Source organism: Phaseolus vulgaris, chloroplast (genome assembly GCF_000499845.2).
Source record: "Phaseolus vulgaris chloroplast, complete genome".
In the NCBI taxonomy this organism is placed as follows: domain Eukaryota; kingdom Viridiplantae; phylum Streptophyta; class Magnoliopsida; order Fabales; family Fabaceae; genus Phaseolus; species Phaseolus vulgaris.
The window spans coordinates 107,501-122,500 of NC_009259.1; the positions used below are offsets into that span (position 1 = coordinate 107,501).

At 29.3% G+C, this 15,000-nt stretch overlaps 12 protein-coding genes and 1 non-coding gene across 13 annotated transcripts in view; 3 read left to right on the forward strand and 10 right to left on the reverse strand. All coding sequences in view use genetic code 11, as the record gives it.

Moving 5' to 3' along the window:
* Nucleotides 1-1,016, reverse strand: part of ndhF (NADH dehydrogenase subunit 5) — a 2,253-nt gene extending 1,237 nt beyond the window's left edge. Inside the window, exon 1 of the mRNA in view lies at nucleotides 1-1,016. This exon is cut by the window's left edge and continues 1,237 nt beyond it. Within this exon, the coding sequence (YP_001122844.1) occupies nucleotides 1-1,016 (1,016 nt within the window).
* A 426-nt stretch (nucleotides 1,017-1,442) lies between these two features.
* On the forward strand, nucleotides 1,443-1,604 carry rpl32 (ribosomal protein L32). The gene has a single exon. The coding sequence runs from the start codon at nucleotides 1,443-1,445 to the stop codon at nucleotides 1,602-1,604; it is 162 nt and encodes a 53-aa protein (YP_001122845.1).
* Nucleotides 1,605-1,874: 270 nt separating this feature from the next.
* trnL-UAG lies at nucleotides 1,875-1,954 on the forward strand. The gene has a single exon. It is a non-coding gene; the product is annotated as a tRNA-Leu (tRNA).
* Nucleotides 1,955-2,039: 85 nt separating this feature from the next.
* Nucleotides 2,040-3,026, forward strand: ccsA (cytochrome c biogenesis protein). The gene has a single exon. It carries the CDS (start codon nucleotides 2,040-2,042, stop codon nucleotides 3,024-3,026), a length of 987 nt encoding a protein of 328 aa, YP_001122846.1.
* A 260-nt stretch (nucleotides 3,027-3,286) lies between these two features.
* Nucleotides 3,287-4,783, reverse strand: ndhD (NADH dehydrogenase subunit 4). Its single transcript is given in 1 exon segment — nucleotides 3,287-4,783. A coding segment is annotated over 1 exon segment (1,497 nt).
* A 125-nt stretch (nucleotides 4,784-4,908) lies between these two features.
* Nucleotides 4,909-5,154, reverse strand: psaC (photosystem I subunit VII). The gene has a single exon. It carries the CDS (start codon nucleotides 5,152-5,154, stop codon nucleotides 4,909-4,911), a length of 246 nt encoding a protein of 81 aa, YP_001122848.1.
* Nucleotides 5,155-5,438: 284 nt separating this feature from the next.
* Nucleotides 5,439-5,744, reverse strand: ndhE (NADH dehydrogenase subunit 4L). Its single transcript has one exon. The coding sequence runs from the start codon at nucleotides 5,742-5,744 to the stop codon at nucleotides 5,439-5,441; it is 306 nt and encodes a 101-aa protein (YP_001122849.1).
* A 202-nt stretch (nucleotides 5,745-5,946) lies between these two features.
* ndhG (NADH dehydrogenase subunit 6) lies at nucleotides 5,947-6,477 on the reverse strand. The gene has a single exon. The coding sequence runs from the start codon at nucleotides 6,475-6,477 to the stop codon at nucleotides 5,947-5,949; it is 531 nt and encodes a 176-aa protein (YP_001122850.1).
* Nucleotides 6,478-6,753: 276 nt separating this feature from the next.
* ndhI (NADH dehydrogenase subunit I) lies at nucleotides 6,754-7,239 on the reverse strand. Its single transcript has one exon. It carries the CDS (start codon nucleotides 7,237-7,239, stop codon nucleotides 6,754-6,756), a length of 486 nt encoding a protein of 161 aa, YP_001122851.1.
* An 83-nt stretch (nucleotides 7,240-7,322) lies between these two features.
* ndhA (NADH dehydrogenase subunit 1) lies at nucleotides 7,323-9,672 on the reverse strand. The gene is made up of 2 exons: nucleotides 9,121-9,672; nucleotides 7,323-7,862 (listed from the first exon to the last, which is right to left on the reverse strand). The coding sequence occupies exons 1-2, from the start codon at nucleotides 9,670-9,672 to the stop codon at nucleotides 7,323-7,325; spliced, it is 1,092 nt and encodes a 363-aa protein (YP_001122852.1).
* Nucleotide 9,673: 1 nt separating this feature from the next.
* On the reverse strand, nucleotides 9,674-10,855 carry ndhH (NADH dehydrogenase subunit 7). The gene has a single exon. The coding sequence runs from the start codon at nucleotides 10,853-10,855 to the stop codon at nucleotides 9,674-9,676; it is 1,182 nt and encodes a 393-aa protein (YP_001122853.1).
* A 101-nt stretch (nucleotides 10,856-10,956) lies between these two features.
* Nucleotides 10,957-11,229, reverse strand: rps15 (ribosomal protein S15). The gene has a single exon. The coding sequence runs from the start codon at nucleotides 11,227-11,229 to the stop codon at nucleotides 10,957-10,959; it is 273 nt and encodes a 90-aa protein (YP_001122854.1).
* A 355-nt stretch (nucleotides 11,230-11,584) lies between these two features.
* The window catches only part of ycf1b (hypothetical protein RF1), a 5,280-nt gene continuing 1,864 nt past the window's right edge, over nucleotides 11,585-15,000 (reverse strand). Inside the window, exon 1 of the mRNA in view lies at nucleotides 11,585-15,000. This exon is cut by the window's right edge and continues 1,864 nt beyond it. Coding sequence (YP_001122855.1) covers nucleotides 11,585-15,000 — 3,416 coding nt within the window.

The following is a 15,000-nucleotide window of genomic DNA, read 5'->3' on the forward strand; positions in this document are numbered from 1 at the left end:
TAAGATCCCATACCCAGAGCTAACATCATATAACCCAATTGAGACATTGTAGAATAGGCCAAATTTTTCTTAATATCTTTTTGAGCAATAGCTAAAGTAGCTCCTAATATTACTGTTATTAGACCTATAAAAGCTATTGTGTTCATTATTTGGGGTAGAAGTACGAAAAGAGGAAGAAGTCGAGCCACAAGAAAAATTCCCGCGGCTACCATAGTAGCAGCATGTATAAGGGCGGAAATTGGAGTAGGCCCCTCCATAGCATCAGGTAGCCATACATGAAGAGGAAATTGAGCCGATTTGGCAACTGAGCCACAAAATAGCAAGAGGGCAAACAAAGTAACAAAAAAAAGATTCATTTCATTTTTAGAAATCAAATTATTTATAATTTGAAACAAATCCCGAAATTCCAAACTACCCGTTATCCAATAAATACCTAAAATTCCCAATAATAATCCAAAATCCCCTACACGATTAGTTACAAATGCTTTTTGACAAGCATTTGCCGCAATAGGACGGGTGAACCAAAAGCCTATTAATAAATAAGAACACATTCCTATTAATTCCCAAAAAAAATAAATTTGTATCAAATTTGAACTAGTAACTAATCCCAACATTGAAATATTAAAAAGAGTCATATAAGCAAAAAATCTCAAATATCCTTGATCATGAGACATATAATTATCACTATAAATAAGAACAAGAATGCCAACCGTAGTAATTAATATTGACATAATAGAAGTAAGTGAATCGATCAAGTACCCAAACTCTAAAGAAATATCATTATTTATGGTCCAAGACCATACATATTGAAAAATCGAACTATTCTGGATTTGATGAATAGACAAATCAAGCGAAAAAAACATAACTATAGTTAACAATAAGATACTAGGAAAAGCCCAAATACGGCGAATCTTTTTTGTTGCCGTCGGAAAAAGTAGAAGTCCCACTCCTATTAACATTGGAACTGGGAATGGAATAAAAGGTATGATCCATGAATATTGATGTGTATATTCCATACAATAAAGAAAAAAAATTATGATTCTGATTCTAATGAATTTTGTTTCTTAGGTTTTTATTTTATCTTTTTTGTAATGTAAAGGAATGGATTCGGTTAATAACAAATAAACATAGAATTTAATAAATATAGAAGAATCGATTATTAATTATTCTGAATCTTTGGACAATATTTTTTGAACATTAGTTTAGTGAATGAAATTGAACTTAACTAATGAAGTTTTGATTACAGTAAGAAATAGCGATGTTTGGAAAACTTTCTAATTCTAAAAAGTATTCTATTATTATATTATTCAATATTTAAAATAGTAAAAAATGGAAATTCAATTCTATAAAATATATGTCTAATTAGAGAGAAACTTCTTTTAATTTACAGAAAAATGTCTTTCACATAAAATTATATAACAATCCAAAACTAGACTAATTATATGGCAGTTCCAAAAAAGCGCACGTCTATTTCAAAAAAAATTATTCGGAACACTTTATGGAAAAAGAAGGGATATTTTACAGCATTAAAAGCTTTTTCATTAGCGCAATCTCTTTTTACGGGGAATTCTAAAAGCTTTTTCTGTAACAAATACAAACGTTAGAATAATTTCAATTAACTTGATTCAACGAATCTTTTTGAAATGAAATACAAAAATATTCATATAAAATGGATATCTAATAGAATATTCATTTATAAATTTATAATATTTACATTATATATATAATAGATTCTAAATTTACATTATATAATAGATTCTAATCTAATTCTTTAAAATTATTTTATTGAATGTTTAGTAAACAAATCTTGTATTTGAATTGATTCTTTGAATCTCGACAATTGACTCCAATTTGGTTATTATGCTTTCGAGTAAGCCGCTATGGTGAAATTGGTAGACACGCTGCTCTTAGGAAGCAGTGCTAGAGCATCTCGGTTCGAGTCCGAGTAGCGGCATGACATCTTATCTTCTAAAAAAGAGGTCCTATAATGAATTCTTATTTCTATTCCTAGTATTTCTATTTTTTCATTCAATATGGTTATGGTATTTTCCACTTTAGAGCATATATTAACTCATATATCGTTTTCGGTCGTATCTCTTTTAATTTCAATTCATTTGATAACCTTATTATTAGGCAATGAAATAATAGGATTAGACAATTCGTTCAAAAAAGGCATGATAATCACTTTTTTTTGTATCACAGGATTGTTAGTTACTCGTTGGATTTTTTCGGGCCATTTACCATTTAGTAATTTATATGAATCATTAATATTTCTTTCATGGACTTTTTCTATTTTTTATATGGTTCTTTGCTTAAAAAAAAAAAAAAACTACTATTTCAATACAATAATAACGCCAAGTATTCTTTTTACCCAAGGCTTTGCTACTTCGGGTCTTTTAACCGAAATGCATCAATCCTTAATATTAGTGCCTGCTTTACAGTCCCATTGGTTAATGATGCACGTAAGTATGATGATATTGGGTTATACAACTCTTTTATGTGGATCATTATTATCAGTGGCTATTTTAGTCATTACTTTTCAAGAACTAATACACATGATTGGTAAAAGCAAGACTTTCTTTTTTTTTAATGAAACCTTGTCTTTTGCTGAAATCAAATACATGAATATGAATGATAAAAAGAATCTTTTACAAAAAACTCCTTTTATGTCTGATTCGTCTTATATAAATTATTATAGATATCAATTTATTCAACAATTGGATCGTTGGGGTTACCGTACTATTAGTCTAGGTTTTATCTTTTTAACAGTAGGTAATATATCAGGAGCAGTATGGGCTAATGAGGCATGGGGATCATATTGGAATTGGGATCCAAAGGAAACTTGGGCTTTTATTACTTGGATTATTTTCGCGATTTATTTACATATTAGAAAAAATAAAAAATTGGAATATCTCAATTCTTCGATAGTGGCCTCCATGGGCTTTCTTATAATTTGGATATGTTATTTAGGGATAAATCTTTTAGGAATAGGACTACATAGTTATGGTTCATTTACATCTAATTAAATTAAATTTAAGAATTTCACAAATATTGGGATGGGAACATTTTAGAAAATAAGAAAAAAAACTCCCAATAAAATGATTAAGACCCCATTGAATCAAGTAATGTAATAGTGATTCAAGGGGTTCTCACAAACAACAAACATATTCAATTAGAATTCAAATTCATTTTTATGTAATTAATAAAATACAAAAATAAATCCATTTTTTTATTGTGCATGGGATTTTTTTCGATTTTTTATTTTTCATTGATTCCCGAAAACTATCTATAAAAAATTAGAGAGAATCGCTTCAACCTTGTCAGCCGAAAATGAAAAAATAAAATCTGGATAAATGCCAATACTTATTACGGGTATAAGGATCGAAATTGAAATAAATAATTCTCGTGGCCCCGAATCAAAAAAATAAGAATTTGGTGTATTAAAAAGCTTGTATCCATAGAACATTTGACGTAAGATAGATAATGAATAAATAGGAGTTAATATCATTCCAATTGCGGTTACAAAAGTGATGAGTATTTTTGTGATTAAAAGATATTTTTGATTGGTAATGATTCCCAATAAGACTATCAATTCTGCAACAAAACCGCTCATGCCCGGTAATGCAAGAGAAGCCATCGACAAAGTAGTGAAAATCGTGAATATTTTTGGCATTGGGATAGCCATTCCACCCATTTCGTCGAGATAAAGAAGACGTAGTCTATCATAACTAGTTCCCGCCAAGAAAAAAAGCGCAGCACCAATAAATCCGTGAGAGATTATTTGTAAAATAGCCCCATTCAGCCCTGTCTCGCTTATAGAACCAATTCCTAAAATTAAGAAACCCATATGGGATACCGAGGAATAAGCTATTCTTTTTTTTACATTGCGTTGACCAAGAGATGTTGAAGCTGCATAGATTATTTGAATTGAACCTAATAGCATTAACCAGGGACAAAATATAGAATGAGCGCGAGATAATAATTCCATATTAATTCGAACCAACCCATACGCTCCCATTTTTAATAATATTCCGGCTAAAAGCATACAAGTACTGTAATGCGCCTCTCCATGCGTATCAGGTAACCATGTATGTAAGGGTATAATTGGTGATTTGACAGCAAAAGCAATAAGAAATCCCATATAGAAGATTATTTCTAGTGCCACGGGATATGATTGATTAGTTAATGATTCAAAATTTAATGTTGGTTCATTAGAACTATATAAACTCATACCCAGAATTCCCAGTAATAAAAAAACAGAACTTCCCGCAGTGTACAAAATAAACTTTGTAGCTGAATACAAACGTTTTTTTCCACCCCACATAGATAAAAGTAGATAAACGGGAATTAATTCTAATTCCCACATGATGAAAAAAAGTAAAATGTCTCGAGAAGAAAATGTTCCTAGTTGACCACTATACATTGCTAACATCAGAAAATAGAATAATTTAGATTCTCGAGTAACCGGCTGAGCCGATAACGTAGCTAACGTAGTGATAAATCCCGTTAATAGAATGGGTCCTAGAGAGAGTCCATCTATTCCGAATCTCCAGTAAAAGTCAAAAAAATGGATCCATTTATAATTTTCTGTCAATTGGATTAGTGGATCATCCAATTCGAAATGATAACAAAATACATAGGCTATTAGAAGCAGATCTATGAAACATATACAATAAGTATACCATTTAATTGTCTTATTTCCTTTATGGGGAAATAAGACAATTAAAGAACCTCCGACTATTGGCAAAACTACAACTGTTGTTAACCAAGGAAAATCATTCGTGATAAAAATAAGATATACTTAGACTACAAAAACCCGGGCTCAAAAAAAAAAAAATATTTTTTATTTTGAGCCCGGGTTTTTGCCAGTAAAAAAAAGTACTTGTATACGGTTCTTTTTGAAACGTATTAATAAGCTAGACCCATGCTTCGAGTTGTTTCATGCCATAAATAAACTCTAACACTTAAGAAATCCGTCGGACAGGCGGATTCACACCTCTTACAACCAACACAGTCCTCTGTTCTTGGGGCAGAAGCAATTTGTTTAGCTTTACATCCGCCCCAAGGTATCATTTCTAATACATCTGTTGGGCAGGCCCGGACACATTGAGTACATCCTATACATGTATCATAAATCTTTACTGAATGTGACATTGGATCATAATCCTTGAACATCAAAAATTCAACATTTTCAATCTAGTAAATAGGTAAACCTATTCTATATATATATATTAGATACCAGATGAATCAATGATTTATAATCATTTTGCTAGAAAAAATAGACTTCTAGATTAATAATAAGAGAATAGAACCAAGATACTTTGATTTCTTATCTTTGTTTTCGCAAACATGATTCAAATGGATATCTCAATTATGATAATTTGAATTGATTATATAGTACACACTATTCAAAATTATACTTTTTTTTATGAGTAATACTATTTATTCAACAAATTTGATTGATTGATACGGGTTGATTTTCTATTACGATATATTGAGGAAACAATAGCCGGTCCGATAGCTGCTTCAGCGGCTGCAACAGCTATAACAAAAATTGAAAAAATATTTCCTTTTAATTGCCGCCTATCAAAAAAATCAGAAAAGGTTACGAGATTTATATTTACTGCATTCAGTATAAGTTCAAGACACATAAGGGCTCTAACCATATTTCGGCTCGTGATCAATCCATAGATACCTATAGAAAATAAAAAAGCACTCAAAACAAGTGCATGCTCGAATATCATTGACCAACTCCTTTTCAATTTTTATTCATTTCGATCTGAATATGAATTCAACGGATTTTATTGCCTAACATAATAAGTCTACAACAAAATCAAGTATTCGCAAAAATATTTTATACATAAATATTCTTTTTCGTTAACATAGAATTCAACAAAAAAGAAATGTGTTAAAATCTAACAAATTGTGATTTATATTATTCCTTTCTTATTGACGAGCCACAAAAATTGCACCTATTAAAGCAACTAAAAGAATAATTGAAATTAGTTCAAATGGAAGAAAAAAATCTGTTGATAAATGAATTCCAATTTGTTGACTAGTACTTATCAAATCTTGCTCTAAAATCTGATTGGGTCTTGTCGTCCAAATAATCCCGTGCCATGATGTATCTAGAATAGTATTGATTTGTGAAATAAAGATACTGGTACAAACCATCAAAGTAATTCCATCCCCAACGGTCCAAACACGAAAATTTTGGTCATATTCGGAACCATTCATAAACATCACAGCAAATATTATTAAAACATTTATAGCGCCCACGTAAATAAGTAGCTGTGAGGCAGCTACAAAATGGGAGTTTGATAAAATATAGAATAAAGATACACAAACAAGAACTAGTCCCAATGAAAAAGCAGAAAAAATCGTATTCGTAAAGAATACTACTCCTAGACTTCCTAATATAAGACCTGATCCAAGAAAGACTAAAATAAAATCATGTAGCGATTCGGACAAATCCATTATATGTAAAATAAGAGATAAATAGAAATTTCATGACCTTATTGATATGACCAGGAAAACCCTTGTTAAATACTAAAATTCTCGGTGCATAGAATTTCACCAAATCCTAAGATAAGATATGTGAATTGCTATTAAGTACAGTTGTTATAGGATCAATGTCATTTCATTCTTTTATTTATGCCAAAGAGTCATTTCAAAATACTAAAATATCTTTATATATATATATATCTATATATAGATATTCTATTCTTTTTGTTTTTATAAGAATTTTAAAAATCATTTTATTTGAATTGTTCGAATTGTATAATCATCTATTACTGATACTGGTAAACGACCCAAAGCTATTAGATTATAATTCAATTCGTGGCGATCATAAGTTGAAAGTTCATATTCTTCGGTCATTGATAAACAATTTGTTGGACAATACTCAATACAGTTACCACAAAATATACAGATTCCAAAATCAATACTGTAATTAAGCAACCGTTTCTTTCGAATATCAGTTTCTAGTTTCCAATCAACAATGGGTAGATCTATAGGACAGACACGAACACATACTTCACAAGCAATGCATTTATCAAATTCAAAATGTATTCGACCGCGAAAACGTTCTGATGAGATTATTTTTTCATAAGGATATTGAATAGTTACGGGTAACCTATTTGCATGAGATAAGGTAATCATGAGACCTTGACCAATATACCTAGCAGCTCGGATTATTTGTTCACTATAATTTATGAATTCAGTTACCATAAGGAACATATCATGAATAGCTCTGAATATTTTTTTCTTTCTCTTGTTTAAAACAAGTTCTTCATTTTTAATATAGAAGGTCCACATTTTTTTTACAGTGAAAACAGTTGAGACGACGTTGTTAATAATAGATTACCGAGAGAAATGGGTAAAAGAAACTTCCACCCAAGATTTAATAATTGATCTATTCTTAGCCTAGGCAAAGTCCATCTTGTTGTGATAGAAACGAATATGAATAAAAAAGTTTTAACTAGTGTAATAAAGATACCAATTATCGTTACAAAAACTCCGTATGTTTTATTAATTTCAAAAAAGTTAGAAACGAAAATGTACGGAATAGAGATATTTGAACCACCCAAATAAAGAACTGTTACAAATAAGGAAGAAACTAATAGGTTTAAATAGGAAGCAACGTAAAATAAACCAAATTTGATACCGGAATATTCGGTTTGATAACCCGCTATTAGTTCTTCTTCCGCTTCCGGTAAATCAAAAGGTAATCTTTCACATTCTGCTAGGGAAGATATTAGAAAAACGAGGAAACCCATAGGTTGACGCCACAAATTCCATCCCCAAAAACCATATTTTGATTGTGCATCAACGATATCAACTGTACTTAAACTGTTAGATAATCCTAGTCGGTGATGACATTACTGTTACCATCTCTATTACAGAACCGTACATGAGGTTTTCATCTCATACGGCTCCTTTAAAGCCTTCAAAAAATATAATGACCGGACCCCGATTTTGTATCCCTTGATATATCCCTAAGATAGAGAAAATTCGATTTTATCGGACGGTTTTGAATTAGACCCATTGAATTCTGTCTGTTCTAATAAAAAAATTTTAAATAAATACATTTATTTAAAAAATAAAAATCAATTTGAACATTTATTTCACTTATTTATATAAATAAAAAATACAAAAGATACTTCTGAATTGATCTCATCCTTTAAAAAATTATCAAATTTAAATTTTTTGAGTAATAACTTAATTTAATTTTTGCATAAAATACTCTTTGAAAATGATCAAGAACTAACACATCATTTTCGATTCCGAAAAAGAATTAGATGTTCCTTTTTTAAATTATGACTATCTCCATAAATATGGAGGATATAAGACAAAAAAGAAAAAGGAGATCACTTTGACCTCTTATCCTATTCCTTTTTGTGCAAGCAAAAGAAAAGGGACTTCAAAAAATTAAAGGATTATTTCGTTCCTGATAGTTATTTATTCAATCAATGGATGGAAGTATACTCTAGATCGGAATTGTGGGGAGTACTGCCTTCTTTTTTCTACCAACTTCAAGCCCCCTTTAGTATTCTTTTTCTATTATACATAAAGACTCTTTTGGATATTTTAAAAAAGAAATATACGTTACTAATCTTTTGTGTATTTTGGTGTTTCTAGTCATCCATTCATTTTTTTTATTAATCCCTTTGCATTTTGTTCATATATGTATACTAATTCATACAAATTATATTGAAAATTTTAAAAAGATTGGTCTTTTGTTTTGCGCCCGCTTCAAGACAGGATTACTAATCAACAAATCTTGGGAAAAACAACCACTTCTATCTATCTATATATATATAATTCTAGAATTTCATTGATATTTTCACCTTATTCTTATACATAGAAAATTAGACTCAATTTTTTTACTGCAATTTGAAATCATAATACTTTCTCTATAAGTAATATAGTATACTATTCTATAAATTAGATTCAATAAAAGCTGTTTTATTGCACTCATATAACTATCTGATTCAATTATTCAACCTAAATGCCAAAATTATATTATTCTTTATATATTCTGTTTGTCCTTTACTACAAATATAAGGAGAACCGTATAGCAAATAGTATCAAAAAATTTCTGTCTCAACGAAGCACACATAGAGATATCGATAACACACAAAGAGTTAATGGTATTTCATAACTAATTGATTGAGCAGCTGCTCGTAGACCACCCAAAAAGGAATATTTATTATTTGACCCATATCCTGACATAAGAAGTCCAATGGGGGCAATACTCGAAATAGCAATCCATAAAAAAACACCAATATTCAGATCAGATAAAACAAAGTTATAACCAAAAGGAATTACTGAATAGCTTAATATAATGGATATGACTGATATAGCTGGTCCAAAACTAAATAAACGAATATCTCCTCTAGATGGAATAAGATTCTCTTTAAAAAGTAATTTTGTTCCGTCTGCTAGAGCTTGAAGAACTCCAAAAGGACCGGTGTATTCAGGACCAATACGCTGTTGTATCCCTGCAGATATTTCTCTTTCTAACCATACAATTGCTAGTACACTTATAGTAATTCCTACTATAAAAATTAAAATAGGCACAAATACCCAAAGAATTTCATATATCTCTTTAAAAAATTCTAATCTGAAAAAAAAATGTATATCTTGTATTTCTGTTAAATCAATTATCATTTCAACGATCAACTTCTCCCATAATAATATCTATGCTACCTAGTATTGTCATAATATCGGCCAATTTCATTCTTTTAACTAATTGAGGAAGAATTTGCAAATTTATAAAACCCGGCGGATGAATTTTCCATCTCCAAGGAAAACCATTTTGATCGCCTATTATAAAAATTCCTAATTCTCCTTTGGGGGCTTCAATTCTTACATAAAGTTCTTGTTTTGGCAATTCAAAACTCGGAGACGATTTTTTACTAATAAATCGATACTCAAACTCATTCCATTCTGGTTCTTTTTCTCTATCAAAGCAGCGGATTTCTAAATTTTCATATGGCCCGCCGGGAAGTCCTTCCAAAGCCTGTTGAATAATTTTTATGGATTCCACCATTTCACCAATTCGAACTAAATAACGAGCTAAAGAATCTCCTTCTTTTTGCCATTGAACTTCCCAATGAAATTCCTCGTAACATTCATAATTATCCACTTTACGTAGATCCCATTGTATTCCGGAAGCCCGAAGCATCGGTCCTGATAAACCCCAATTAATAACTTCTTTTACATCAACGACACCTACGCCCTCAACCCGTTCTAAAAAAATAGGATTTCGCGTAATAAGTTTTTGATATTCGGCAATACTTGTTAAAAAATAATCGCAGAAATCAGAACATTTATCTACCCAACCATAAGGTAGATCAGTCGCTACCCCCCCGATACGAAAAAAATTATGCATCATTCTCATACCTGTCGCAGCTTCAAATAGATCATATATGAATTCTCTTTCTCTAAAAATATAGAAAAAAGGGGTTTGTGCACCAATATCTGCCATAAAAGGTCCTAACCATAGTAGGTGAGAAGCTATACGGCTTAACTCCAACATGATTACTCGGATATAGCTGGCTCTTTTAGGTACTTGAATATTTCCCAACTGTTCAGGTCCATTTACAGTTATTGCTTCTGTGAACATAGTAGCTAAATAGTCCCAACGTGTTACATAAGGCAGATATTGTATAATTGTTCGGTTTTCCGCTATTTTTTCCATTCCTCTGTGTAAATAACCCAATATCGGTTCACAATCAATAACATCCTCACCATCTAGAGTAACAATAAGTCTAAGAACACCGTGCATTGAGGGGTGGTGAGGCCCCATATTGACTATCATGAAGTCCTTTCTTATAGTTGAGATATTCATAGGTTTTTGCTCGATTTATTCTTTTATGAATCGCTTAAAAAATAAAAGTTCATCAAAATTCAAGATCTAATAAATCGAATAATTGAAAATTACTCTTCAATTTAACGAATTTGTGACTGCCGAATATCAAACTGATTTATTAATTTTTTATACTGTATTCCATCTTTCTTTGACAAATAAGACAGTAATCTTTGCCGTTTTCCCAAGATTTTACGTAAACCTGTTTGGGATGAATAGTCTTTTGGGTGCAATTCAAAATGTGACGTAAGTCTTCGTATTCTATTAGTAAATTGGAATATTTGAAATTCAACCAATCCCGGGTTTTTTCCTTTTTTTTCTTGTGAAAGAACAGGTATAAATGAATTTTTTACCATAAAAAAATAAAAGTTTTCCCTTCTCCTCGTTTTTTTTGATAGATATTTTTATTGATCAGTAATTATAATGACACTAATTTTTCATTTTTTGATATAAATACGAAATCCTATTTTTTTTTATTTAGAAATGAAATCCATTGAATTTCAATAGATATAAAGGAAACTAGTTTGATAGATTCAAAAAAAATTGTATAAATTAGAAAAAAAAGAGAATTTTGTAAATTTAATTCTCTTTTTTTTTCTAATGTATACATCATTGAATGAAAATCAATGCCATACCAAAATGCGTGTATTTAGTTAGCATATGTATCTATCTATATATAGATACATATGCTAACTAGAAGACAAAATTAGATTAACAGATTTTAACACGCGGATACAAATGTATCCTTACTATACTGAAACGGCTTCCATTATGGGTATTAAACCAATAACGATTTATACAAGCTAAATCTTCTAATCGATATTTTGGCCAAAGAAAAATTTTGAAATTCATTAGTTTTTTTTTCTCTTTCTCATTTCTTTTTTTCGTCAAAACTTGAAAACCCTTTTTTACTTTATTTTCATTATCAAATATTGTGTTTCTATGTATACTATTTCTATTATTTGGATATAAACAAATTCTCATTCTCAACTCTCTACGACGTCTAGCGGATAAAATGTTTTCAGGAACAAGGAAATTTAAAATCTCTTTTTCGTTTTTTTCTGTTATCTTTTGATCTCTTGTTCTTGTAATGTATTTATAAAAAGATTTCTTATTAACATGAATTTTTTTTAAGTATTTTTTATCAATTTTACGTTTATTCTTATGAATTAATGAAAGATCCATCGTTTTAGACTTTAAAAATTGTTTATTATTTTTTCTAGACAAGCGAACTGGTTCGATAACAAATAATTCTTTTTTCCTCAATTTATTATTTTTATTTTTACTTAAGCCTGGAAGAGTTAAATTCTTCTGATTTTGAATTATCATAATATCTAGACCTAGTTCTCCTCTTTGAATAGAGGCTATAGTCATTTTTCTTAAATTTGTCAATCTAATCAGGAGACAATATACTTTGACATTGTGAAAGATGTTTTGACCTAAGAAATTTTTCCAGTTGAAATGGAAAATCAAAAAATTTCTTACTAAGAAATGAAGTTCTACCTCCATATTGTTCTTTACTTTTTTTTTCTTTATAACATAACTATTTTTTTCACTGCCCCTTCCTACAGCTACAGAATTTTTTTCAATATCTTCTTGTTTTTTCGATGCTCTAAAAACAGCTATTCTTTTTTTCTTTCTAGTAATATTCTTTTCACTAACATTTTTATTTACTTTAGAAACTTTAGAATGTAAATAAAGTAATTTTATTGGTATAATTTGCGAGTTACTCCTATATGCATTATAAAATATCACAAATTTGGAAAAGAACCAAAATTCTGGATTCGATATTGAACGATTTAATATTTCTCTATGGATTCCCATCCAATCCAAATATTTTCTATTCGAATTTTTTTCGATATCTATAATAATAGCATCTTCGTAATTCTTGATAAAAATATTACTTATTCTATCAAATAAGTTTTTTTTATACGTATTGTAATTAGAAGAAATCCATATGTTTTTATTTGATTGAAATAGGGATCTATATCCATAAATATATGAGTCTTTCTTATTTGCATAATTCATAAAATTATAGGATAAAAGATCGTATCTATATTGTTTTCGAATTTTTTTTTTTAATGCGGCTCCTTGTTGTTCTTTGTAAATAATTAATGGGCTTTTTCCATAGGAATCCCATTTGGTTAAATTTGGATTTTGAGCTACACCAAATTTAGTGATTCTATTTCTCCATTTTTGTGATAATAATTTGGACCATCTACTGTTAGATAAGTCATATTGATAATAATGATTCTTTAACCAATTTGTCCATTGATTTCGTTTAGAATTGAGCAGGTTCTTTTGTTCTAATTTAGAATGAACTATTCCTTGTGCTCCAAAAAAAGAATTCTTTATTTTATTTTTAACAAAAAAAAAATTTTTATGATATTCAAAAAGAAGTCTTAACTTATATATGTTTATGTTAATAATTCGAGTTTGTAACAAATTGAAAAAGACATATGCTTGTGACAAAAAGGAGACATCAAAATAATTATGTGAATTCAAATTCCTATTATGAAAATATTTGTGTAATTTTGAAATAAAGGGAATTATACTTTGATTTGTTTTATAAGTTCTTTCTGCATTTGTTTCATTACCGTAAATCCATTTATTTAAAAATTTTTTTGTTGATTCAATAAAAGGTTGTATATGGATCTTCGGAATACAAATGATATATAGAAAGATATCTAGGTATATTTTTTTGATGAAAAATTTCAAAAAAGAATGTGATTTTTTCGTTAATCTAATATGGATTCTTTTTAATATTTGCAAATTTTTTTTTTCGAATTCTATTCTTTTACTATCAGAAATTGTTTTGTTCGAATCAATATTTGTCTCTGAAATTACAAGTCCTCTTTTCTTTTCTTCTTTTTTCAGTTTTTTTATTTTTTTTATAACTACTTTTCTTTTAGTATTCAGATCCTTTATCTTTTTTTTTTTCAATGCAAAATTTGTCGACTTTATCGATTGAATTGAAATGGTTGCTTCATCAATTTTGTTTTCGCTCAATTCATCTAGTTTTTTGGGTTTCCATTGAATAAACAGAGATTCAAAAAATTCTTTTCTTTTTTTCGTGAGGAATACTATACTTTTTTTTAAACTTTCCATAATACGGTTGATGATCCATTTTGCTTTTTCTATTACGATATTTAGAAACAATTTGAATTTTTCACTGAAAACTTTTAGAACTCGAAAAGTGAAAAATTCAAACTGTTTCGTTTTTTTTTTTAGTTCTTTTAAAATGGGGTCGAAAAATGAAAATAGATTTTTCGGGGAACTAGAAAAAGGCAATTCGACTTCCATCCCCCAAACTGTTAAAAAACAAAAGTTCTTTTTTTTCTTTGAATCTTTTTTCTTTTTATTACATCGTATTTTATATTTATGCCAAGGTTTTAGATGAAAAGGAAATACTATTTTTATCTGAATCCCATCTGTTAGCCATTTTTGAGGAAACTCTCTTTCGGATAATTGAACGCCGTTATATGTGCATTTAATATACCTTTCTCTCTTCCAATCCCTATAATCTTCGGACCATTCTGGAATTTGGAAAAATAGTATACGAATCATATTTTTAATTATTATCAATGAAGGTAATAGAATATATTTCCTAATAATGCATTGAGTTATTAATAAAACACCTCTTATTACTTGAGCAAAGATAATGCTATCCCAGGCTTCTGCTATTTCTATACGTTTTCTTTCCTCATTTCCTTTTTTTTTTTCCTCCTCTTTTTTCGGACTTTTTTTTGTTTTTTCCTCTATATAACCTAAAATTTTAAATTCTGTCTTTTTTCGAATCCAAATTTTTAACTTCAAAAAGATTTTCATTGATTTGAAAGTATCAAAAGAAAAGAATAATGATTTTTCAATTTTATCCAAAAAAAGAGGCGAATGCACCCTTTTTTGAAAAAATTTCCAAGTAACTGTTTTACGTCTTTGAGCACGGATAGATCCTTTGATTATGTCTCTCCGAAAATCCGACTGTTGGGAATAACGTCTTAAAGCCAATTCGTTTTTTTTTTCAGTATTTTCAGTATTTTCAGTATCTCCAAGATCATTATAAGTATTGTATTTCTTAAAAAATTTAGATTTATTAGTCAAAATGACTACACGTTTGGCTTTTCTAG